The sequence below is a fragment of the Mus caroli genome, unplaced genomic scaffold (assembly GCF_978045245.1).
Source record: "Mus caroli unplaced genomic scaffold, Mus_caroli_1 scaffold_12, whole genome shotgun sequence".
Classification (NCBI taxonomy): Eukaryota; Metazoa; Chordata; class Mammalia; order Rodentia; family Muridae; genus Mus; species Mus caroli.
In genome coordinates, this window is record NW_028227267.1 from 2,670,827 (window position 1) to 2,696,490 (window position 25,664).

A 25,664-nucleotide genomic window follows, 5' to 3' on the forward strand; every position below is an offset into this window, starting at 1 on the left:
TTTTGGAGGAAAATAATTGGAAATTTACTCACTGGTGGAAAAACTAGGTGATACGTGCTTGTGTGAGTATATGTTTCTGTGTGTGTGTGTGTGTGTGTGTGTGTATACGTGTGTACTCCTCATTAATTTATGAAGTTGAATTCCTTGTTCTTTGAGGTAGAAGACTGATACATGCTTTCATCAAAGGCATGCAGGCATGGTAAACACAAGCTTCGGGGAGGCTCACTTAGGGATAGGGTGTATTCCATAGGGTGACATCAGGTGATTGGCTTCCCACCCCGTTCAGTCTTCTGCAGCTGAAGAGTATTAGCTTACCTATAGTCACCATGACCAAAACAACAGGGGAAGAGAAGGATTTATTTGGCTTACATTTTTACAGCATAGTCCACCACAGAAGGAAGTCAGGAACCTGGAAGCAAAAGCTAGTGCTGCTTATTGGCTTGCTCTTTATGGCTTGCTAAGCCTGCTTTCTTATAGAACCCAGGACCACTAGACTAAGCGTGTCCCTACCCACAATGGGTTGCCCACCCCCCCAATCAGTTACTAACAAAATGCCCCACAGGCTTGCCTGCTTACAGCCTGATTTTCTGCAGGCATTTTTTTTCAATTGAAGTTTTCTCCTCTTACATGACTATAGGTTATTTCAAGTTGACATAAAACTATCCAGCACAACTATGATACATCTTAAAATATTATTTGATTTCATCTTTGTTGTATGATATTTTGTGGTGAGACATGAGCAAATGTTTTCTCACTCCAAGTAGGGAACTGATCAAAGACCAAACTAACACTATGACCAAGCTCCAGCAGGGTGAGCCAGTGAGTTTTATTGGGGTCACTTAGACAAGCCTAGCTGACTCAAAGGCAGCTACATCACTGAAAACCAGCCAGCCATGAGCAACAATTCACGAACTCTGGAGAGCTATCCTGGAGTGCTGGGGCATGCTGCACGACACGAAGGCAGCTCAACTGGTCAGTGAGTCTCTTCCAGATAGCCTGAGTGGTCTTTGTCTGTGTAGTCCTGACTGCTCACAGTAAGGGAGGGCGGGGCTTTGTGAATCTGCTTTCAGGGACTTCCTGGGAAGTTTTAGTTGTTTACTTCCTGAGTCTTAATAAGCATCCTTTTAGAAACTTCAAAGTCTGAATAAGCTTCCCTTTAGAGTAGAATGTCTCATCTGAACAGAATCTATTATGTGGGGGCCCTGCTCACAAGAGAACACAGGGAAGCCCCACAGAGCTGCAGGGTTAGAAGACAGAAATCCAGCAACAACTTTCTGAACCTCAAGGTTGGAAGGCAAGCTAGGACTCAAAACCCAGAAATAAGCAAGGCCAAGACTGGAAGGCAAACTCTGGACACGAGCAGCAGCCTTTCTCCTTTCTTATTCTCTGCATTAGTTAATGGGTAATCTACAGACTGTGTGGCTCTCAGATAGAGCACAGTTTAAAATATTTTATCATTAATGTGACAAGGAGTTGGATAAAGAAAATGAAGCGTGATTATAAAATGCTAATTATCACTCTCAAGTGCATAGTGGGCACTTGTGAATATTTGCAGCGTAATTTGCTTTATTTATTATTTCAGTTTGGTTATAAATGTTAATTCAATTGCAGATGGTATGTTGGCAATTTACAGAGCTATAAAATTATTTGGAAATCCTAATATTTTCTACCAAAATGTTGTGGATGAGCTAAATTAAAATGAGCCTGCTCCTTAGAGTTAAATACATTAATTGGCAAGTAGGCTGCAGGGATTTGCAGATGGAGCTGGCTATGTTCACACCTTCCAGGAAAGAGGATGAAATTTCTAATTCAATGTGGAAGTTTTCTGGATGAGAAAGGATGGGAGGACAAGGTCTCTTTCCTACCACAGCCATGAGAATGCAGCCAGATTTCACTCTTGATTGAGAGTTCTGGGGAGACAAACTGGTGTCAAGTTTGCCCGTATCTACCAAGGAACTTGGAAAGTAGGCTGCTGACAGTTGTCTGCAATGCACATGCACAAGTATGTGAGTGTGTGTGTGTGTGTGTGTGTAAAGGGGCAAGCCATCTGCATTTTCACGTTTTACACTAGGTTGTCAGACAAGGGATACAGAATGGATCTTGCCTCCCACCACATTTTATACAATCAAGGAAGAAGTTGGGTTATTTTTGTTGGTTTTGTTTTGTTTTTGTTTGTTTTGTTTTCATTTTAAGTTCTTAAACTCATATTAAAGTATAATATGCATTAAAAAGTTATCTTCAACTCACACTTAAGTATAAACCAGGATTTCCCAGACTGGAGGGATGAGGAGTGAGTAATAGTCTCTGGATGGTCCATCCTTTCGTCTTAGCTACAAACTTTGTCACTGTAACTCCTTCCATGGGTATTTTGTTCCCTATTCTACAGAGGAATGAAGTGTCCACACATTGGTCTTCCTTCTTCTTGATTTTCATGTGGTTTGCAAATTGTATCCTGGGTATTCTAAGTTTCTGGGCTAATATCCACTTATCAGTGAGTGCATATTAAGTGACTTCTTTTGTGATTGGGTTACTTCACTCAGGATGATATCCTCCAGATCCATCCATTTGCCCAAGAATTTCATAAATTCATTGTTTTTAATAGCTGAGTAGTACTCCATTGTGTAAATGTATCACATTTCCTGTATCTATTCCTCTGTTGAGGGACATCTGGGTTCTTTCCAGCTTCTGGCTACTATAAATAAGGCTTCTGGGATCCATCCCATAATCAACCACCAAACCCAGACACTATTGCATATGCCAGCAAGATTTTGGTGAAAGGACCCTGATATAGCTGTCTCGTGTGAAGCTATGCCAGTGCCTGGCAAATACAGAAGTTTATGCTCACAGTCATCTATTCCATGGAACACAAGGCCCCCAATGGAGGAGCTAGAGAAAGTACCCAAGGAGCTTGTATGGGTCTGCAACCCTATAGGAGGAACAACAATATGAACTAACCAGTATCCCCAGAGCTTGTGTCTCTAGCTGCATATGTAGCAGAAGATGGCCTAGTCAGCCATCATTGGGAAGAGAGGCCCCTTAGTCTTGCAAACTTTATATGCCCCAGTACAGGGGAATGCCAGAGCCAAGAAGTGGGAGTGGGAGGGTATAGGGGACTTTCTGGATAGCATTTGAAATGTAAATGAAGAAAATATCTAATAAAATTTTGAAAAAAAAAAGAGTGAGTAATAGTGTTCTGAAGGATGACAGTTGGTGCTTAGCACCCATGTTGGGTGGCTACAAGCACCTTTGGCTATAGCTTCAGGATATATGATACCCTCTGGTCTCCATGAAGCACCCACATACACCCCCATCTCTTTTTGTCATACACACACACACACACACAAACACACACACACAGAGGCATACATCTATGTGTGTTGTATGTGGCTACTCTATCACCACAGAGTGAGTATTTAAGAAGGAGATTATAATTAAAAGCAAAAAAAAAAATCTGCCAGGACCCAGATTAGACTACCTGCCATCATGTAGTGAATGAAATGGAAACTTCAGCCTGTTTTGGTTTTGTCTTCACCTCAATTATATATTTATGGTCCATAAGAACTTGGGGTAGAGAAGAAATTTTCTAGCAAACTTCTTGTTTTTGAAAGCTGGACAATGGTAAATGTGAGTCCCAGCTTCCTTGTTTTGTGTTGTTAATAAGTAAAAGAAGTGATATGATATTGCCATTATATACATGCCAAACATCCTCTTTGCCCCAAAATAAAAATAAAAGTAAGACTTATTTTCTTTTATTGTCAAATTAAAAGCATAAACTAAGCCATGTCCATGCAATGTTCCACTTGCGTTCATAATTAGGAACCTGCATGTAACAACCATGTCAGCAACATGCTCCCTTTGCTAACCCATTTGGGGAGATGTCATTCCTTCTAAGAAATACTGTGCTTAATTAATTCTTGCTCCTAGGAGGTCAACCTGGGGCACTTGTTATGGCTTTAATTGGTGGTATAAATCCTGAGACACAGGAGGAAACGTAGACTGAGCAGTTAGTGGTCTCTCACCTTTTGGGGAGTGTGCTGTAGTGCCAGCCCATCATGGACAGTGACAGCTTCTAGGTCTGATGGCTTGAGGTCTTGTCACACTGACATGAGGAGTAAAGGCCGATGCCCAATGAGAAAAAAGTTCAGCAGCAGGTACTGGTGTTCTACATTCAACAACGGGAGGCAACCTGCTACCATCTGACTGGGAAAAAATGTGTTTCTGTGAACTCCAGGGCCTACATATTAAATTATGTTCATTATACAACCCATCTGGAGTCCCTGCCAAGCCAAAAACAATCATCTTACGGGCATTAGCAAAAGGAAGCAAAATGTAATTTTTTTAATTGTATACTTTTCATTTCCATTTATTTTCCCTTTTATTGAAGAAAGCAGATCATACGGAAACCATCATCCCCTCCCTTGCCCTCATTCCCTTCAGGGCACAGGCGGAAAAATCCCTGGCTGTGGCTTCTCGCACATGGTGGCATGAGGTGACATGAGGCTGTTTGACATAGAAGAAGCCAGTAGCTGGTTTGGGAGGTTGAAGCTGGGAGGTAGATTTCAGAAGGAAAAAGAACACAACGGCTGGTGCTGGCTTTCTCTGAAGTGGGCTGCCACAAATTACATTTGACAGAGTAGAAATGGAACTCATAAATATCACATAAGATGTAGCTTATTTTTGTGTCCTCTTATCAATGTAGGCTGGCTGGGTTTGACTCAAGACAAGTCTCCAGGATTTGGGACATTTATTACTCTCCAGCTCTTTGCTTACCTGACTGACAAGCCCCCATAGAATGTATAAAGATGATGCTCCCCACATCCAGACCTGTGGAGATCTCAAATAATGGTCCTAGGAGGTAGTCTGAGGGGTTCAGGCTGGAACTGAGACCGTAGCTGAGCACTTCGCACAGTGGTTTGATGGCAGAGGGAAGCCCCTACCCTTGTGGACCCTATTGAGTGCTTTCACCCCTGACCTGCTGGAGGGCAGATGGCAGATGGGTTATGCAGCAGACTCCATGGGCAAATATCTACTGGAGCCAAATGCGGTCCTGGATCTGATCTGGGGAAAACATTTTATATAGCAAATGGCATGCAGACCACTGCCTGGGCAGCATCTGGGCCTGCCTGCCACTCACTGTAAGCTCACCTATGAAAACTCCTGGGCTGCTAGATTCCAAAGACTCACTTCAAATTCAGCAACAGTGAAGTAAGTGATTTGGGGCCGCCAACAGACACATCCAGGGCACATTAGCCTTTCTTGGTGACAGTCTTAACAGATTTACAGTGGAGAAGAAACTAGACTAAATCCTGAGTTGCCCATTGTGAATCCTGAGTTCTATAATTGGCCCTGTTTCATCAGGTGTCTTATACAGGTTAGGAATTGTACTATATGTGTGTGTTATTATATATGTGTGGCTATAATATAAATGTGTATGTATACACACACACACATTCAATTGCTCTAAATCATTTTCCACTTGGTCAGGCACACCCACCCATGGCTCACCTCTGATTATTGCTCTGTGACATGACTGAGTTTTGGAGGGAAGTGGAGGGGGGGATTCTTGGTGAGGGCTTCTTGTTCACACACAGGTGCTCTTTTGTGCCTAGATGGGATGGAGAGTATCGTGTCATTCTTTGAGCTAGTAGGGCCTGGAACTCATGGCACTTCTCCTGCCCCTGACTTCTGAGTAACAGATTACAGCTGGAAGCCTTCCTGCTAGGTTTATGTCTTCTATAAGGAGACAGGCTGTCTTGCTCTTACCCATGAAGATGCAATGACAACTTCATGGCAAACATACATAGCAGTTCTGGGCTTCTTCCTAATGGTGTATTGCAGTTATTTCCCCTAAATGGCTTATTTCAGCTCTTCCTGCCTCAGCGTTCTCCATTTTCACTTTCAAGAAAACAGACAAGTTACCAACACAATTAAAAGTGAAAATGGTCTGCACCCCTTGCTAGTTGTAAATGAACACAGAATACACAAGATACAATAGGTTGTAAATAATTTATATCCACACTCTGTTTTAGTCTCTAAATGAGGACCCCTAAGGTGGCATCACCAGCAGGATGCTCCTCCCTCCCCCCACCCCACCCCCCTTAATGAAGTGGGTGGAGAGAATACACATTGGGGCATTTTGTGGAGCACTCTGAAGATAAAAATTAAAAATTAAAGGGAATGCTTTGAGCATGCAAGCTCATAAAAGTCATTTTGAAATTTAAAATTACAAATTAGTTCAAGTCTCTTTCAGAAGGACTCCTGCATTTGGGTTTCTTTTTCCTGGAAAGGTGGAAACCTACCTTTGATGTGACTCCCTGACACTGTCACAAGATCTGTGACACTGGCTGGGGTGTCCAGAAGCCATCTCTTGACCTTACCACATTATCCTCAAGGGATATTGAAAACAAACAGGAATTGGGATGAGATGCCAGGGCCCCCAGAGCAGATCAAGGGCAACTCAGTGTACCTGCTTTCCTCTCCCGAGGAAGCACTTGTCCGACCCTCAGGGATCTATTCATCTGCACAACTCCCACCAGCAGCAAGAGCACCACTCGCTTCAATCCCCTCAAGGCTGGAAACAGCGCTGCCTGTGTTCAGAAGGCTGCATGGCCCTTTGCAAGTTCATAGAGTTCATTTGTGATTTATGGAGCCTAGGTCTTTTTTTTTCTGCACCTGCCTGTGAACATCTCCTAATTACCCATTGGAGAAAACTGTATAGAAATATCCTTGCTGAGATTGTGTGCGTTCCAAGGAAAAGGGCCAACCCCATCCAAAGAAATGTTTGGTCCTGTCTGATCTAAGGAAAATAATCCACAGACTCTACAATAGACATAAGATTCCAATACCCTGGTGTGTTTAGATCCAGTATTCAAAAGAAACACACCCTTCCATGTTATCTCCTTTGCCCTTCTGGAAGCCATTAGAATGATGAACATCGTTCCCTGGACCCATTAGTTCTAGAGAGAAAAACTAGGGTGAGGCCCCCAAAACTCCAGGTGAGCCTTCCTACCCAGGGCGAGGGATACAGCATCTTTAGAACAGGATTTGACACCAGGGACTACCATCCTTTAATAAGCCCTCCCTAGACCACAGGAAGTTCTCTGCAGCCAGACTGCAGAGGGAATGCAGTTTTGATGTGGGCGAAGGAGGAATGTTCAGCTTTTCACAAAAGATAGATGTTCCTCCTGTCTAAAGGCAGCAATTTTTGAAAATGAAGCTGAGCATTTAAAAATAAGGGCTCTGTCAGGGAAAATAAAACAGCTCCCGCTACATCCATTAGGTGGCCTTTAATTGAAAGCTGGAGAGCAGTCTGAGTCATGGGCAGGTGCCTCTTTCACCGCCCACGGCCTCTGGTGTGGTGAGAGGCAGCCGCTCTGTATCAGCAAGAATTGGACAAAACAGAGAGTAGAAAAACAGACTTAAAAATTAATTCTGTGTATTCTGGTAAATTTTCTCCTTCTAAAGTGGGATGCATCCATGTAAATAGAAAGTCTTGGAAACAACAGTAGCTGAAAGAGTGTATGGTTCCCAAGCAGGTGCGTGGGTGGAGACTCTAATGTGCTAATTGCAGGCAAGTTCATTGTGTTTAAAAGAACTTTGCCTTTGCCTTGGGGACCTATTTGATCTCAAATCTTGGCCTTGTGCTAATATAACGTAGCAACTTTAATGTTAAAGATCAAGCAAGGGAAGCCTGTGGGTGAAATTCCAGCCCATCTCCTTATTAATTTGATGAGAGAGAAGGGGAGTTGGAATAAATCACTAAATTAGCATTTCTGCCTGAATTTATGATATTGGAGCCTTGCTGCTGGAAATATCACTTCTCTTTTTTATTCGAAGAATGTTCTGGGGAAGGAAGTGGGGGAGGGGGCCAATCAAGGACAAGGTATAATGACACAGCTATGTGAAGCTGCCATATAATGAGACTCATGGCTTTCTGTGCTAGCCTAAAAACGTAATTTAAAAAAAAGAAGAAAAGAGTTTTGGTGGTTATTCATTCATTAGGTTTAGGTTTCTGTTTGGTCTTGCCCTTCCTATAATAATGTTAGAGTTCCCAATGCTTTCTCCCCAAAGAGAGTAAGATACAGCCCTTCCTACCAAGGTGAACTGTCTTGTACATACACAGGGCAGCATCCTGTTATAAAATTTCTAATAGGCTGTGTTGATGGCTGCAAACAAGATCATGGTTTCCTGAGGGTCTGCCTCTCCTCTCTCCTGGAGCATGAGCATGCATAATGTACAGGAGAAGGAGAAGGACTTTGTCTGTGGAGTCGACAGAGCACAAAGATGCAGTGTAGAGAGAATGTCCTGGGTGAGAAGTGTCACTGTCCAAAGCCACTGGAAGCCTCAGCTGTGGGAGACAGGAAATAGCACCCTCTCACTGACCACATCTGTCTTTGGGGCTGTAACTTGGGATGACACCTTCTCTTGTCAGACTGCCATGTGGTGTCAACCTAGCTTTCCACACAAGGACGGGTTCTATTTTGGAAGCTTGATCTCAGGCAGTATATTCCAGATAACTGTGATGAGATTTTGATCCCTCAGGTCCCTCAGAGAAGTGTCTGCTGCAGCCAGCTGAGGTCTCTCTCCCTGTTATTTTCATTTGCTAAGTTTTTGAAGGGACAAATGTGAGTGTCTACATTGCCTCACTTTTCTGGCCTTTATACCACCTTGGACTTTGTTCCTTTCTCCTTCAGCGTTAGCATGGAACCATGTATAAAGTCATTGGGAAAAATTCTACCAGGCGGACTCCAAACTGGCCTTGAAAATTCAACCCACTTGAGATGAGAGAAAAAGACCCATCAAATTGTGGATTGTCATTTTTTTTCTCTACTAATTTAGGTCTTTAATGCCCTAAAACATTGTAGATCCATCATTATTATTAGCATCTGTGAAAGGGCTTTGAATTACATTCTGTGTGGGGTTACCATGGCAATGTTAGGTATCATCAGGAGTGTTATGACAGAGCAGGGTCCTGCCTGCCTGTTTCCATGGTGAATACTGAACACCAGACTTACAGACTTTAAGATTCATGCTCTTTGGCAAAGTGTTTTGGGGTGTATTGAAGTGCATTTTGACTTTGTTTTCTTCTGCTAACATTCTTCCCTCCTTCCCAGTCCAGATGAGAATCTATAATTTAAGTGCAGATGATCTTTATGTCCGATGCTCAGAGCAATGGGGCCACTCACTCCTGAACTTTAGCTGGTACATTTTCTCCATAAAATAACTGAGAAGTTAAAAGCTTCAAACTCGCTGGCTTCTTGCCCTGTTCTATCTAGTGTATCCCTAACAATAAATTGGTAACTATGGAATATACTATGGAAGGGCAGCAAAGAACTGACCCACATAATCTAGAAAGCAGATGTCTTTGATTGGTTTAAAGGAAATGGTCTTGAGCTAAAGAATGCTCTGGGAATCGAGTTAATTCCTTCATATTTTAGAAGCCGATTTGCCCTCAGGGCTGTAGATTTTCTTCTGCATCTTCAGACTCTCACGATGAAATGAATGTGCTCCCAGGTGTCATCTTTATGCATGCACCCTTCTGCACTAGACATCTTGGGATAATCCATTTGCTGTCCCAACCCTGTTTTCTTGACTTTCTTCTAGATTGTTCTGAATTTGGGTGGATCTCTAGTATGGTCAGGGACACCCAGAGGTCACCAGTTAAGCTTCTGGGTTCTGCTGGAGTTTCACCTCATGATTTCAGTCTTGGCAAGAAAAATTTATGCAACTATGAAAAAGTTCTTAGTGTGCCTGCTCCTTCCCCTGCCCTGGCCTCCCAGAGTCCCCTAGGCAGGAAGTAAAGACCATAGTCAGATATCCAACAACCTCTCCAAGCTTTGCCTCTCTGGCTTTTGCTGAGGTAGTGAGATTTCTCAGAGGCATCTCAGGGGAGTCCAGGGGAGTCAAGGACTGTGGTGACTACTTAATTCTGTCTGATCCATAGCCTGTCAACAGCTGTAAGGACAAGAAGAAGAATCTGGAGACTCTCAGACTCCATGAGCTCAGGAAAGAGAAAGGCCCAGACTATACTGGAAATGCTTGTCTCTCCAAAGACATTCTGTATCATGAACCTGTGTGGGCCCTGTAAGACCACATGTTTACAACTCATCCATTAAAAGGGCTATTTTGATTAGTAGGCAAGGGGTTTTGACTAGTCCAAAATTTAGAGGATCATTACCTGTCTACTAGAATAGGATTGTGATAACTAAGCATTCATGAGGCTTCATCATTTATAACCATTATTTCACCCAATGTCATATTTTGTGAGAAAAAATTTTTTCACCTAAATTAAAATATTTGATCCAAGTGTGTCATTTCTTCTAACCATAGTTTTTTGTTTATTTGTCTTGTTTCGTAGTCTGATTGTTTTGTATGAATTACCCAGCAGCCTTTCTTCATGGGGTCCTGTTGCATTATAGTAAATTTCACTGTTAGCCTAGGCATTAGCTCTACGGCCTTCTTGGGATGCTCAGAGTCTGTAAGTGTGGACCTTGACCAAGAGCAGAGGGCATTTCTCATAGCCAATCACAGGGAGTTTTAATTAACTCCCAGATTAAAGGGACTAAGAGCAATGGTTCCTAGAACTAAGGGAAGTTGATCTCTCAGGGGGCCCTCACCTTACAGAGTCCATGAAAATGCTGTCATGTGGTCTTCCAGAAAGATTAGTCTACATGTAGAAGCAGTGTTCTTCTGAATTGGCCATAGAGCTTTTGTTTCACCTTATATTACTGTTCATCTTTCTTTACTGAATTTCCATCCTGGGACCAAGTCCTGGTAGGGATCTATTTACTTATTTAAAAACAAAACAAACAAGCATTCTTCAGCCCCTCCCTCTTGGGCAGCTGGGCTTCCAGGCAACAGGCAACTCCAACTTAACAGCAGCTGCCTGGCGTTGTGTTTTCTTTGCCTTAGGTCCGTGCCCACCACCTCGGAAGGAAACCCTCCATCATCACAGCGGCCACTGTGTTTCCTCTCTTTCCCTCCCACTTGCCCTTTGTCTTTTCTGCTGGGTGGACAGGGTCTTTGCTTGTTTGCCCACCTCAAGCCTGCAAATAAAAACTTCACAGCTCTGTCACGAATGGGCTTCCAGCCACCGAGGGTGTTTCTGTTTGTTTAAGGCAGCATGTTTCCTGGTCTTGCAACCTTGCTTCCCAGAGTGGCCTGGGAATTATTCCACAGTCTTCCAACCCCCAGCCCTGCTGGTGGCAGGTATGGGAATGTAGGAACTGTTGTCTGCTGTCCTCAGCAGCCTATGACCTGGGTGGTCACCCTACTACTCTTGGATTGAGATAGACCTGGAATCTTTCCCTTTTAATGTTGAGATAGAGCACATAAGGTTTCTGGATCTCTTTCCCTTTGAAATTCACATGGTACAGAAATTAATTTGGTTACAGCTCAGCTCACTCATGTTTGTTCTACCCCATTTCTGTTGCTGTGATAAAATATCATAGCAAAAAAAAAATTAACTTAGGAGATAAAGGCTTTATTTCCACTGTCATTTTCAAGTTCATCATTTCAGGGAAGTCAAAGCAGCTAGTCATATCACAGTACCACATCCATAGTTAAGAACAGGGAAATGATTGCATGTATATCTAGTGCTCAGCACATTCTCAATACTTAGTTCAGGACTTCTTGGTAGGAAATGGTGTTACTCACAATGACCTGAGTCTTCCCACATCAGTTATCAATCAAAACAACCTTCTACAGACATGCCTGATCTAGACAATCCCTCATCAAGACTCTTCCCAGGACAGTCTAGGGTGTATTGAATTAACAATTAAAACAAATCACACAGTGTCCCACACTGCTTTTTGAGTGACATTCTCCTGACATTTTTGTGACTAAAAATGATGCAAAAATGCTTTTCTGGAAAAAAAGTTTTTACTTAGTGCCTAACCTTAAACCACTGTAATATATGCTACACATCTAAGCCTGATTAGACAGCTGTAAAGTTAGACACAGCCCACTGTCAGAATAGTACATCATAACTCCTCACAAGTAGCTGTGTGTAATAATTAAACTAAAGGGGCTGATAGCAACACTATCTCAGAGTAAGGATTTCTGGGCTATGCTCTTGCCCAGCAAAGGTCAACTCAGGTATTATATGCTTATAATGGTGTACAGTTCCCAACAGCTAACAGTGATGATGATGATGATGATGCAAGAGGAGGAGGAGCAGGAGGAGGAGCAGGAGGAGGAGCAGGAGGAGGAGAAGAAGAAGAAGAAGAAGAAGAAGAAGAAGAAGAAGAAGAAGAAGAAGAAGAAGAAGAAGAGGAAGAGGAAGAGGAAGAGGAAGAGGAAGAGGAAGAGGAAGAAAGAAGAAAGAAGAAAGAAGAAAGAAGAAAGAAGAAAGAAGAAAGAAGAAAGAAGAAAGAAGAAAGAAGAAAGAAGAAAGAAGAAAGAAGAAAGAAGAAAGAAGAAAGAAGAAAGAAGAAAGAAGAAAGAAGAAGGAGAAACTGTTTGGTCAAGTCAAGAACTCCCAACTCCCTCTGCAGTTTTAGCTAGACATAATTCTGACCCTGGCCTCTTTTGCATAGAAAAGTACAGTGTCTCCCTAGTCTGTACTTGGCATTCCTTCAAGACCTTTTGAACTATGAATACTGTCCCTTTTTCTGCTGTCTCCTATGCACTCCTGTCACTCACCATGGGTGCCACTCAGTTCTGCTGACCCAGAGTCCCGTAGGAAAACACATGCTGAACCATTCTACTCCTTCCCTAGAGCCCAGGACCAATGATGAGTCTGCTCTAACTCATTTGATCTCCTGTTGCTTTCATTTACTCAATGAAGATTTTATTATGACCTACTATGTGCTAAATGTCACACCAATCTTTTCCATAATGTTCTTCCCACATTGCTTCTCTGTCTTTTAGCTGAGGTCAAGTGTAGTGTTCTGACCACAATGCTCTGTGGTATCATTAGCAGAGCTTCCTTGATATAATTTCTCAAAGACTGCATTAGTTTCTCTTCTCTTACTATGACAGACAAAAATAAGGAAGAAAGGGTTTGTTATGGTATATAGCTCCAGAGGGATTTAGTGGGGAAGACATGGCCTCAGGCAGGGAAGCCATGGCAGCAGAAGCAGGAGGACGCTGATCACACTGCATGTATGCTACAAAAAGCATGCAAAGAAGGCCACACGGGGCTAAACTGTAAAACCCCAAGCCTGCCCCAGTGACATACTTCTTTCACCAAGGCTCCACTAACTAAAGATTCCAGAACCCTTGCAAATAGCATCACCAAATGGGAGCCAAGTGTTTAAATATACAAATGCATAGAAAACATCTTATATTCAACCCACAGCTCAGACTGAGGATGCCATGACAAAGCCTTGCCATCCACAGCAGCCAATTGACATTAAGTTAGTAATGAAGGAGTGGCTAAGTGAGCACACACTAATGGAACTGGTGGGGGGAGGGGGCTTGGCCCAGAAGAATGCAGAGCCTGGCAGCACTGTTCTTTACAATTAGAAAATTGTTATTTTAATCACAGAACGTGTGTGGGAATTTTCCTATAAGGAACCTGTAAGGAATCAGGTTTTTCTAATAAAGAGAATGACCACTCGCCAAGCTCCTGTTCCCTGGCAGGCACTGTGTTGTGGCTGATGCTTACTCATCCAAGTGGGTAGGAACTTGCCCAATCTTTCTTGCAGATGAAACTGAGGCCTTAGCCCAAGGCCACAGAGGCAGCTAAGTGGTAGGATCAGAATTAAAATCCACACAGGCCTGAATGAAAACCTAGCTCTTAACTGTACACTAGTGTCTCAATTTAAAAAGTCAGCCTCTGTAAAAGATAATGAATACTGTTACTGTTACACTTGACACTATCTGGAAGCTACAAAGCCACACAAGGCCAGTGAATTGGGAGGCTCTAGAGCCATGGTTTGGAAGTGTTAGAGGAGAGAAGGTGGCCCAACTTATTTACATGACAAAGTATGATGGGAGAGAGCTGGACCACTTCTTTCTGTGTACTTTATGAACAAGCAGGTTCAAGCTACTGAGAGAAACTGGAAGTTTGTGTATTTAGGTACAGGAGGATATTTGTGTATCATTCGCTTTAAGATAGTTTCCTGATTATAATAGGGAGTGAGTCACAGCAATAATCTTTCATATCTCCCAGGTGAGACAAAAATATTCAGAGCTAGTTGTGAGCACTCCCATTGTGTCTAATAAAGGAGCTACATGGCTCTAACATGAATCCCTGGCCTTTTCCTCTATAGGTCAAGATCCTGGAAAGATTTAACAGATATGACATAAAAACAGTTGAGAACTTCACAGAAAGAAAATACTAGAGTTTTGTTGAAAATGCTGGTATGCTTTCTTGATGTGGGAATAATTGCTCTTAGTGTTGCCAGCTTTGACTATTAAGACTACAGAATCCACAGGCAGAAAAACCATGATTAATCAACAGAAGCTGTAATTATCCACTAAAAGTGTTAAACACTCAACAGAAGTCATGATTGATTTTAAAATACTGGGAGAGACCAACAGAATCATAGTTAATACAAGTCAGGGTTCTCCAACAGAAATCTCCACTGACAAAGTTGATGGCCACTCATTGATCAGCAACTCTTTCCTTATTTCACTGAGAGAAACATTGTGATTCACCTTCTTAAGTTCAAACAATACCATCCTAAGGAATGCATTTAATGTTAATGGATATCTTAAATGAACTGAGGTATGAATCCAAAACTATCCTATATACTCTGGTTATAACTTGAACATCATCATTTATTCAATCAACAATTATTTATTGAACATCTACTATGTGTCAAATTCTGCCATAACCCTAGCATACACTAACCTCCCAGGGATCGAATAGCCATTTTCTTGACATTCTCTCTCACCTCACCCAATTACCTGCCATCATTCCAGGAAGCTGTAGTGAACACTGTGGTGACACTAGTGTGTTTGCTGAAGTTACAGGAGCCAGCCTCCCTGCCAGGCCTTTGCCAATAGCATAAAGACTTGGGTATCAGAGATGACGGTGGTCCTACTGCCCCATAAAGGAAAAATTCATCATGTCTTTGGACTCTGTAGGCTTTGAATACACCCACCATTGGCACTCCTCATGTTATCCATGAAACCTTGAAAGCAGACAGTACTGTTGCTTAATACTTCAACTTTTCTTGAATGACTGACGCTTTCAAGAAGGAATACCAACGCTGCTAGGTGAAGAAGCATCTTAGCATCTTTACACATCTCAGTATAAAAATCTTTGTTGGTGAGGCACTCATGGTAGCTTCCTGGGATATCTGGGTAAAGTAAGGTTAAAAGTATGAGACTTGGGGTCAAAAACTGCATTCTAAAGTCTCAGCCACTAGCCCTGGGTCACAACAAAAGGGTCCCAACTTCAAGGCTGCCATAGATATTCACCTGAAGGCTTTCCCTATAGGCAATGTTATGACTCTGAGGTGACAATAAATGCCACTGGAGTCCTTACTATCCTTTAAGATTCTAGATAGTATAGAAAACTTCCACTCCTGCTCATTCTGGTGGAAGATGTCTCTCTCCTTGGTCTTCTGACACTACTACTTTCTTGGCCATCTTGGTTTCCACTGTCTGGTAAAAAGTGTTGAATTTGTAACCCAGGATGGGCAGCTGGAGAAGACCAGATGACCACATCAGTGTGTCCTCAAGTTCTTGATTGAGGATATGAGAGCTCAGCTGTACAAGGTTGTGACAAGCTAATGTCCCAGGGACAATGAGAAGGCTCTTGGCAGGGTCTTGTCTCCCAGGGCAAGGCACCCTCTCTGCTGGGCCTGCCCTCTCCTGACTTTGTCCCAGATACAAGCAGCTCTTCATCTTCTCATAGTCAACCTTTTGGTCTTTTCCCTACGAGTGTTTACTATCAACTTACTTCAAGAAATATTATAAGTGAACCTCTAAAGCCCATTTTTAATACCCAAAGCCAATCTTTGATTTTTAATTAGACATATATGTGGCTTTAAATCACAAGAAACATAAGTTCCCTCAGAATTTCTCAAAAAAGAAAACTCTCATGAAATGCTGATATGCCCCTGATATTCACTCATATTCTGTCTCAGCAAGGAATGGGCCATCCCAGGGTTCTGAACCATCCATAAACTTACTATCAACAGGGCATGAGATTCCACCTGAACATTGGCTCACTGGGTTATGTTTATGGTGCTGGATCCTCAACCAAGCCAGAGCTAAAACAATTCCATCTTGATGTTAAAGTATCATATATATATATATATATATATATATATATATATATATATATATAAACCCATTAAATTGTCAGTGGTCTGGGGCTCTGTGCCCCTCCTCATCCACACACAGTCCTGGAAGCTGAGGTCTCTAGCAGAGGTGAGGTTTGTGTAGGATGGCAGTGAAGGAAGGCAAAGATGTGGTTGACACAAAACTCCACATGAATCACAGACAGTCTCTGTTTACCCAACACACAGATCAAAATACCTCCCAGCATGTATCATAGTCAGCAAGGGTTCTGCCGTGCTGGAAATGATTTCCTGAAACTGAGACGTGCTGACAACCAGCCAAAGTCTGATCTGGAAAACTAAGAAGTCGTATTTGGTTTCGGTCATTGTTTCTGAGCCATACTGATGGGTAATTAGTGATGGATAAAGTTCTCCAGTTCTCTCTTATTTCCCTGAATATCATGGTGTTCTTTTTCTGTGCTCCCTAGCCTCTAAAACATTGCCAAACTTAATATTTGGGTTTTAATAAATGAAAAAGGTGCCCGAGTTCCTGCCTCTTTTGTTCCTCACACACACAAAGACTATTGCCTCTACCGTGTTCTTCTTGATCAAGGAATAATGATTTTTCTTTTAATGTCAAGTTGGTACCTCTGAGAACCAGAGGTGCCATGTAGTATTCTGAGAAAGGTGTCCTGCCACAAAAGTACACACTTCTCAGATTCTAGGACACTGGTGACCTGTTGTTTTCAATTCTGATCATTCTTATAACACCGAACGTAGAAAACTAAACCATGTTTTCTTGAAATATTGTGTGTATAGGGGCTTCTGACAGCTCTGGTTTAGTCTTAAACCAGATTCCCGGGCCCTTACAGTAAAACCTTGCCAACAACAATATGTTTATTTAGACTTTTCAAATCCTAGGGCACCTGTGTGAAAATCATGAGCAGCATGCACTCCGTGAGCATTCTTGGCTCACAGTCAGTGAGCATTGGTGGGAGTTAGTCAGGCTTCTGCCGTGGTAATCAACTGCAGGCAAGGTTTTGCCCACACGAGAAGACTGTTCAGCGTTTTTCCTGCCTTCGAGAGAATGGTTTGTAGAGTGGTTGTAAATCCCACTGCAACTGCTCAGGTAGATACCCACACTTTTAATACTCAGGGCAGCAATTCTCTGTCACGCAAAAAGAATAGAGTGAAGATAGCAGAAGAGCATTTATCACCTGCTACATCCTCATGTTGATTTGAACAAGCAGCACTCTATTAACCATGGCTGCAAAGCTATCTAATAGTAACCGAGAGGACAGAGAGGATGTACAGCCCCTACTTTTGAACATAAAGTTTGCCCATTTCATGAGTGTTCGGCACAGTTTCAGAATATGTTGCTGAGTTTATCAAAGCATTCTTGGGAAGTTAAAAACAATGGCAACATACTCAGCACACACATGTAAATAAAGTAAAGTAAAAATTGTATTTAATTTCTTAATGAGAAGACTAACTGCAAAGCTGGCTCAAAGGATAATATGAGAGAAATGCAAATAGATAATAGGTAGGGAGGGGGGGAGGTAGGTAGGTACTTTAAGCTGGCATGGGTTCCAGCTCTGTCTGATGTTTTCCAAGCAAATCAACTTGATATTTGCTTTAGTGAGACACTAGCAGGCATCTCTAGTTTTGACTGGAAAAGTCTTTGGGGCTAAGGAGGTGAGAAGAGAATGTCCCAGCCCCTTGGAACTATAGGCAGTTGTAAGCTGCCAGGTGTGAGTGCCGGGAACAGAACCTGTATCCTCTGCAAGAACAAAAGTGCTCTTAGCCACTGAACTGTTTCTCTAAACCTGGGGGCTGGGGTTTTAACTTTAGTTTTTGTAGCCATTCCTCTATCAGCAGACTGAGCCCAGGGTGCATCCCAAGGTGGGTTCTGGTCTCTCATGTATCTAGCTGTTTATCTGCTTATCTTCTTGCTTGCAGGGCTTTTTCCGCCGAAGTATTCAGAAGAACATGATCTACACTTGCCATCGAGATAAGAACTGCGTTATTAACAAGGTCACTAGAAACCGATGCCAGTACTGCCGCCTGCAGAAGTGCTTTGAAGTGGGCATGTCCAAAGAGTGTGAGTGGGATTTCTGTTTACTTATTTCTACATATATGTGCACAGTTTCTAAGATTCAATCATCAAGAGTGTTAACATAGGACATTGAGATGTGACAGGAATGGCATGCTACCATGGCCAGGTATAAAAAGAGATGACATGATGAAAGAACCATAAAGTCTCTCTGATGACCTTGTGTGGTTGTTGGTGAAAACCAAGTCATAGCTGTTGTGACTATAAATTCCAGAAGGGTTCTTTACTTAGTGGGAATCCCTAGCTGACAGGCAGTGAGGCCCTGGCTGCTCTGTATCCTCATTGTGGCAGTGGACATACTGTAGCATGGGAATAAAGGAGACGAAAAGCCATAATACTTGCAGAAGTACAGATTGCCTATTTGTAGATAGGAGGTGGTGCACACTTGTTATAGAGGAATTTGGGCACGGGGCACACAGGAATTTTTCTCAAGTTGAATTAGCTTTTCTCTTCTAAACTATTCCTTCCCAACAAAAGTGGGAATGACAAAAATACTTAAATGAGTTAAAAGTTGCCTATTGGGCCATAAACAACTGATACTAGGGAGTTGACTGTAGCTGCATTAGTGTAGATGGATGTTATAGATATATATTTTTCATCGTTTACATTTTCTCCTTGGTGCTTCTACATAGAAAAGAATGTGATGGCAGATCGTTCAGCCATCAGGCCTAAAGCAACATCGGATGAGTTCCAGGTGAATGACCCAGACAGCCGCCCTAAGATATCTCAGAGATGTGTCCCAGTTGAGACATGGAAGGCACTGCTACTTCTCCTTCATTCCATCCCTCAGGGGATGTTGAAGGCTCATTGCAGATGAGTCACTAGGCAAGCTTGCTACAAGGGGAACCTAGAGATGTCTTTGTCCATCAAGAGCTTAGGGCAAGAAGTCAGATGCCCATTCATGATTTTACTGTGCATTAGAAGAGCTGTGCTGTGAACCAAGGACTTTTCTGTAACCTTAGGAAGGAGCCTGGACTAAAGAAAGAGAGCCCCACAGCTAGTGACACTGCTCCAGTGGTGCCTGGCTTCTTCTGCTACCAGGCAGCCCAGGGATTATAATAGCTATTTTTCAGAAGACACACATACACTTCTTAGCACTGTTTCCTGTAACTTTCCCTGACCTCATTGCTTGGGTTTCTACTCTTCAGGAATAGGATTAACATGGTTAATATTAGGCTGTTCATTTTGACCACAGTACTCAGTTCACTAATGTATCTAGACTAGTCTCAAGAAAGAAAATTCAGTTTGATGTTGGCTACTGGTTTGCTGTAGATTGCTTTTATTATGTTTAGGTATGGGCCTTGAATTCCTGATCTTTCCAAGACTTTTATCATGAAGGGGTGTTGGATTTTGTCAAATGCTTTCTCAGTATCTAATGAGATGATCATGTGATTCTTCTCTTTGAGTTTGTTTATATAGTAGATTACGTTGATGGATTTCTGTATATTAAACCATCCTTGCATCTCTGGGATGAAGCCTACTTGGATGGTCATTTTGATGTGTTCTTGGATTTGGTTTGAGAGCATTTTATTGAGTATTTTTGCATCGATATTCATAAAGGAAATTGGTCTGAAGTTCTCTTTTTTGTTGGATCTTTGTGTGGCTTAGGTATCAAAGTAATTGTGGCTTCATATAATGAATTGGGTAGAGTACCTTCTGTTTCTATTTTGTGGAATAGTTTGAGGAGAGTTGGAATTAGGTCTTCTTTGAAGGTCTGATAGAACTCTGCACTTAACCCATCTGGTCCTGGGCTTTTTTTGGTTGGGAGACTATTAATGACTGCTTCTATTTCTTTCTTTTTCTTTTTTTCTTTCTTTCTTTCTTTTTTTTTTTCTGCTTTTGCTTTTGTTTTTGTTTTTGTTTTTTCGAGATAGGGTTTCTCTGTGTAGTCCTGGCTTGTCCTGGAACTCACTCTGTAGACCAGGCTGGCCTTGAACTCAGAAATCTGCCTGCCTCTGCCTCCCAAGTGCTGGGATTAAAGACGTATGCCACCACGCTCAGCTGCTTCTATTTCTTTAGGGGAAATGGGACCATTAAAATGATTATTCTGATCCTGATTTAACTTTGGTACCTGGTATCTGTCTAGGAAGTTGTCCATTTCATCCAGGTTTTCCAGTTTTGTTGAGTATAGCCTTTTGTAGTAAGATCTGATGATGTTTTGGATTTCTTCAGGTTCTGTTGTTATGTCTCCTTTTTCATTTCTGATTTTGTTAATTAGGATACCATCCCTGTGCCCTCTAGTTAGTCTGGCTTAGGGTTTATCTATCTTCTTGATTTTCTCAAAGAACCAGCTCCTGGTTTGGTTGATTCTTTGAATAATTCTTTTTGTTTCCACTTGGTTGATTTCTGCCCTAAGTTTGATTGTTTCCTGCTATCTGCTCCTCTTGGGTGAATTTGCTTCCTTTCGTTCTAGAGCTTCTAGGTATGCTGCCAGGCTGGCCAGTGCCTGGCAAATACAAAAGTGGATGCTCACAATCAGGTATTGGATGGAACACAGGGCCCCCAGTGGAGGAGCTAGAGAAAGTACCCAAGGAGCTGAAGGGGTCTGCAGCACTATAGGTAGAACAACAATATGAACCAACCAGTAACCCCAGAGCTCGTGTCTCTAGCTGCATATGTAGCAGAAGATGGCCTAGTCGGCCATCATTGGGAAGAGAGGCCCACTGGTCTTGCAAACTTTATATACCCCAGTATATGGGAATGCCAGGGCCAAGAAGTGGGAGTGGGTAGGTAGGGGAGCAGGGCGGGGGGGGGGGGGGTAATAGGGAACTTTCAGGATAGCATTTGAAATGTAAATGAAGAAAATATCTAATAAAAAATTGGGAAAAAACGAAAGAAAGAAAGAGAATTCAGAACTAAGACTGTTGGGAGAGATGTCCTCTTCTTTCCAAAGCATGTGAACAGAAAGCACGCAAGCGCAATGTGGAGTCATCTACAGGACAAGGCGGGCCTTCTGATGGAAAAGCAGGTGACCAATGATCGAAAACAAGCTTTAACAGCAGCCCAAGATTGCAGTGCCAGCCAACCCTATGGCCTCTACCTCCACATCATTCAATTATGTTTACCAAGAGATACCCATTATGGACTTTGGAGCTAAAGTCCTGTTTATACATAGAGTCCCTAGGAGAAATCCTGGGCTAGGCAGCCAGTCAGAAAGGTTCTGTGTAGACCATTCCCTCTGGGAAGCTCTATTTGTACAGGAAAGATCATGTGGCCACTTATTATTCAACTTCTTGATCTCTCCAAATGGAGTGAGTTACTAGTGAGCAAGAACTGTGGAGCTGGGAAGCTGATGTTCAATTATCTTAGGACTGACCCTACTCCCCTGCCGAGAAAGGCCTGCTGACCTGAAATGACCATGATATTTACATAAGTGATACCAGGAGAGTCACCTGATGTTCTGGTTTTTTGGTTTGACACCCATGCCAGGACATCCACATGGGTAACACTAGGCAGATCACCTGATGCTCCTTTTCTGATCCAATCAAATTGGAGGTCATATGTATTTCTGTGGGAGAACTTCAACTTGGACTAAGGTTATAATGAGTATGTCAGATGTGAAGTAGGAGAAAAATCAGTAGTTTTATATTTATTTTGTGTGAGCTGGAGATCCATTTCCTGCTTATATTACTTAAAACTCATATCCTGTTTCTCTGTCAAAATTGGCAGCTTAATTGGTAATTAAAAAAAATAATAATGTTTACACACACAGGAAAATCCCAGCTTCAACTCTCAAGGAACTTATCACCTTAATTAGATTTAAAAATATAGAAATGGGAAGAAAACGGGATCGTTATGTCCAACTACACAAAAATAAATGTTTTTCTTAGAAGGAAATTGGAGGGGAAATAAGTACTTGAAATGCAGAAATTAGTCTAATAGAGTATTTTTAAAGCTGAAACAAAAGGAAGCAGACAAATATGAGAATTGTAACCAATTACATCACACCATAATACTGGAGAGGAGCCTGGAGTAATAGACACTTCTGGAATGTTAGAACTGAAAAAGGATCTTAGAGATTGGTTTCACTTGCTTGACACGTAAGCACATCAACTCAGAAAGGCGAACAGCTCATGCCTGCCATCTCTTCCTATGCAAGAAGAACCCCGTGTCCAACTCAAGCATAGCTCTTCTCCTCACCCATTTCTTTCAACTTTGATACTCCTACTCAGACCCAGCCATGGAACTTATTGATTTGTTAGAGTCACTGGGCAAGATACTACCCAGTGATCCCAGAAGTGCCTGAGATATGTACAGTCATTGTATCCATAATTGTGAGATGCAGAAGCTATTATGAACCAAGAGATCTTGGATTTGGTATGTAGAAAATAGAACCCTGGGAGACACCTGACAGAAAAGAGAGCCCTTGACTGAAAGTGACAGAAACTCAGAGTAGCTTAGCTGAAAATCAGCATATATCACAGAAAGTCCATGTGAGTTATGGCCTAAAGGGCTTGTGTGCCTTTATCTTCATCAATGTTGTGTGCTGCTGTTATCTTCCTAGTTAGAAAGCTCTTTCCTGTGGCTGACAAAGATGGCCAAAAGCAGCTCCAGGTTTGTCTTCCTGGAGGAGGGACAGAGGGAGGAAGTAGTGAATGAGTGAGACAGTGATACAGAAACAGAGGGACAGAGAGACAGACTCAGATCATGATCATAGTCCAGGCTGTGGTCTGATTTGTGTCATATGCCCCTCTGTGAACACAGTTGTCTGTTGTCACTGATGTATGTCTTATGCCAGCCCCTTCAGACTAAGACTGAGATTTAATTTACCCAAATAAGAGAGCCAAAGCATGGAAAAGTATGCTTTAGCATATACCAAAAAAAGATAGAATGTGTGGCTCAGGAGAAAAGCTCTGTCTAGTATGCCTGAGACACTGGTTTCATCCCCAAAACTGCCAAAAATACATGTGACATCATGTCTTCTGTAGACAGAAAATCCTATAGTGCTGATCCCAGACTGTCCACTGTCCTTCATTTCTTCTTTCTGTTTTTTCTTTTTTCCTTCCTCTCCTCTCCTCTCCTCTCCTCTCCTCTCCTCTCCTCTCCTCTCCTCTCCTCTCCTCTCCTCTCCTCTCCTCTCCTCTCCTCTCCTCTCCTCTCCTCCCCTCCCCTCCCCTCCCCTCCCCTCCCCTCCCCTCCCCTCCCCTCCCCTCCCCTCCCCTCCCCTCCCCTCCCCTCCCCTCCCCTCCCCTGCAGCTTGATGAAGGCTATCCCTTGGATGCCTGTTTATGTTTAGGTAGCTGTGCTCTTGAGTAGGGGGCAAAACATCTTTGATTTTGTTCACAAAAAAATTGGGTTTAGTGTCTGTCATAGTATTATTGTTGGGTCTTCTTCTTCTTCTTCTTCTTCTTCTTCTTCTTCTTCTTCTTCTTCTTCTTCTTCTTCTTCTTCTTCTTCTCTTCTTCTTCTTCTTCTCCTCTTCCTCCTCCTCCTCCTTTTCTCCTTTTCTCCTTCTTTTCTCCTCCTCCTCTTTATATAGCAGTTTGGGTGAATTGACACCTTCTCATTTGAGGTATGTTGAACTTTTAAAAGGCCCCTTACAAAGTCTCTAAATGCCAACATGCATGTGTAGTAGGTATGAACATCCCCAAGCAGGCTGATGGAATAAAAGTGTTTACCTCAGACACTGCTTCCACCAAGAGCTTCTCCAAGCATCTTTGTCGAGAATCTGTGCTAATTTATTATAACAAACCCTTTGGACCCAGGGCCTCTACCCCAAGCACAATCGCCTCGGCTGCTCTACAAATTTTATGGGTGCCCACCTACTCGGTCTCACAGACTTCATAACAAGGAAAATCATAGGGTAAGTTTACCTGTGTACTCAGGAATTTCCATGAAGATCATCATCAGGGTGATAATGTCTTTCTAATTTTCGTTTATTTCCTCATTCATCCCAGCTTAACTGCCTTTGCAGATTTTGCACTCAACAGAGGTGAGCCATAACTATCCCTCACATTTTGTTCCATGACCCATTGATCCCCACTCATAACCTAAAAGTAAGTGACAAGCTGGAAGATGGATGTGATGCCAGCTTACGACTGCCCTGGAAGTAAAACTGCACATTCTGTCTGAGCAGGGTTCCATCACCACACACTAGGTCTTGAGCCAGGTGACTCTCAGACTAAAGGAAGCATCAAAGTTCCTGCAACTCTACCTACAAGAGTCTCAGCACTGCTGGTCTCTCCTGAGAGCGGACACTTGCTTCAGCTGCACCTTAGGAGAATGGGCATTCCTATCACACAGCAGGCCAGAGCATGAGAAAGCACCTGGGATTTGAGTTGTTTAGAGCAGGCAGCTCTTTAGCTGTCCATCTGCCCCAGATGCTCTGTCATGAGGACTCTCCTGCCACATTACAGGACCCTGTGGAGCACAGGAGTGAGCATTTAATGTTGTGCTTGCTGTACAATAGGTGTGAAACAGCCGTTTTCTTTCCATTTATTGGGAGATGACAGCTTCATGCTGGTGGATATAACCACAACCTGGATGAGGCATTAGGAGATCAAAATGAGAGCCTCTCTTTGTGGGAGATCTTTGTAAAACTGGGTAGATGCACGGCCCCAAAAATATTTTGCTAAAGTGCCAAAAGCAAAACTTGTGAGCCTCATTTCTAAAGGGAATGCCTGCCTTCCCTGGCTCCTGCTCACCAAGGCTCATTTGCCTAGAGTTACCAAAATGTATAACAGGATGATGGGACAGTATCTGAGTGTCCTAGAACCCAGTTCCAAGTATCTCTTCCTAGGTCAGTTAGAATGACATGTGGTCTGTCATCAGTCTCTCAGGTAGTGTGAAACCAACCAACTGACCAAGAACACTGAGCTATCATCCCTTCTGCCACCTTCCTCTCTTGGCTGGATTGGTACCTTCCCTCTCCCTCTGCAGGAACCTGTTATCCACACTTGGTTCTCCTCCCTAGGACTGCTTGTGCAGTCAGCTGCATGAGAAAGCACTAGGGGAGGATATTAATGCAGCCTGCTGCCTAGTAAGGGTACTGAGTGCCCTTACTAAAATTTGTATCTAAAATGTAGCTCTGGGAACTGTGGGTCATCCAGGGTGGGACAAAGGACAGGAAGAAGGATTCTGTATTCTGAGGTCCAGAGGCCAGACTGTATTACTTTTCTTTTTGCTATAACTAAATGCCTGAAGCAACTCAGTGGAAGAGGGCTTATTTTGGTTTTCAGTCTAAAAGAATAGAATTCATCAGGCAGGGAAGCCAGTGTGAAGGGAGCTGCTTTCCCCTGGGATGGTGGAAGTGTAAGGCTGACTGCTCACGTCCAAGCCGATCAGAAGGCAGGGGCAGGAGTGCTGGCCTTCAGATGGCGTCTCTTTTCCTCCTTAGATTGGCGTTTACCTCCCATCAGACGGTGGTACTGCCC

At 42.7% G+C, this 25,664-nt stretch overlaps 1 protein-coding gene across 2 annotated transcripts in view; it reads left to right on the plus strand.

Moving 5' to 3' along the window:
- Rarb (retinoic acid receptor beta) overlaps positions 1-25,664 on the plus strand; it is a 134,072-nt gene that overhangs the window by 47,075 nt on the left and 61,333 nt on the right. For both annotated transcript variants that reach the window (XM_021181692.2, XM_029469077.2), the window contains exon 3: positions 18,138-18,279. In XM_021181692.2, the coding sequence (XP_021037351.1) occupies positions 18,138-18,279 (142 nt within the window). The remainder of the gene's footprint in view (positions 1-18,137; positions 18,280-25,664) is intronic.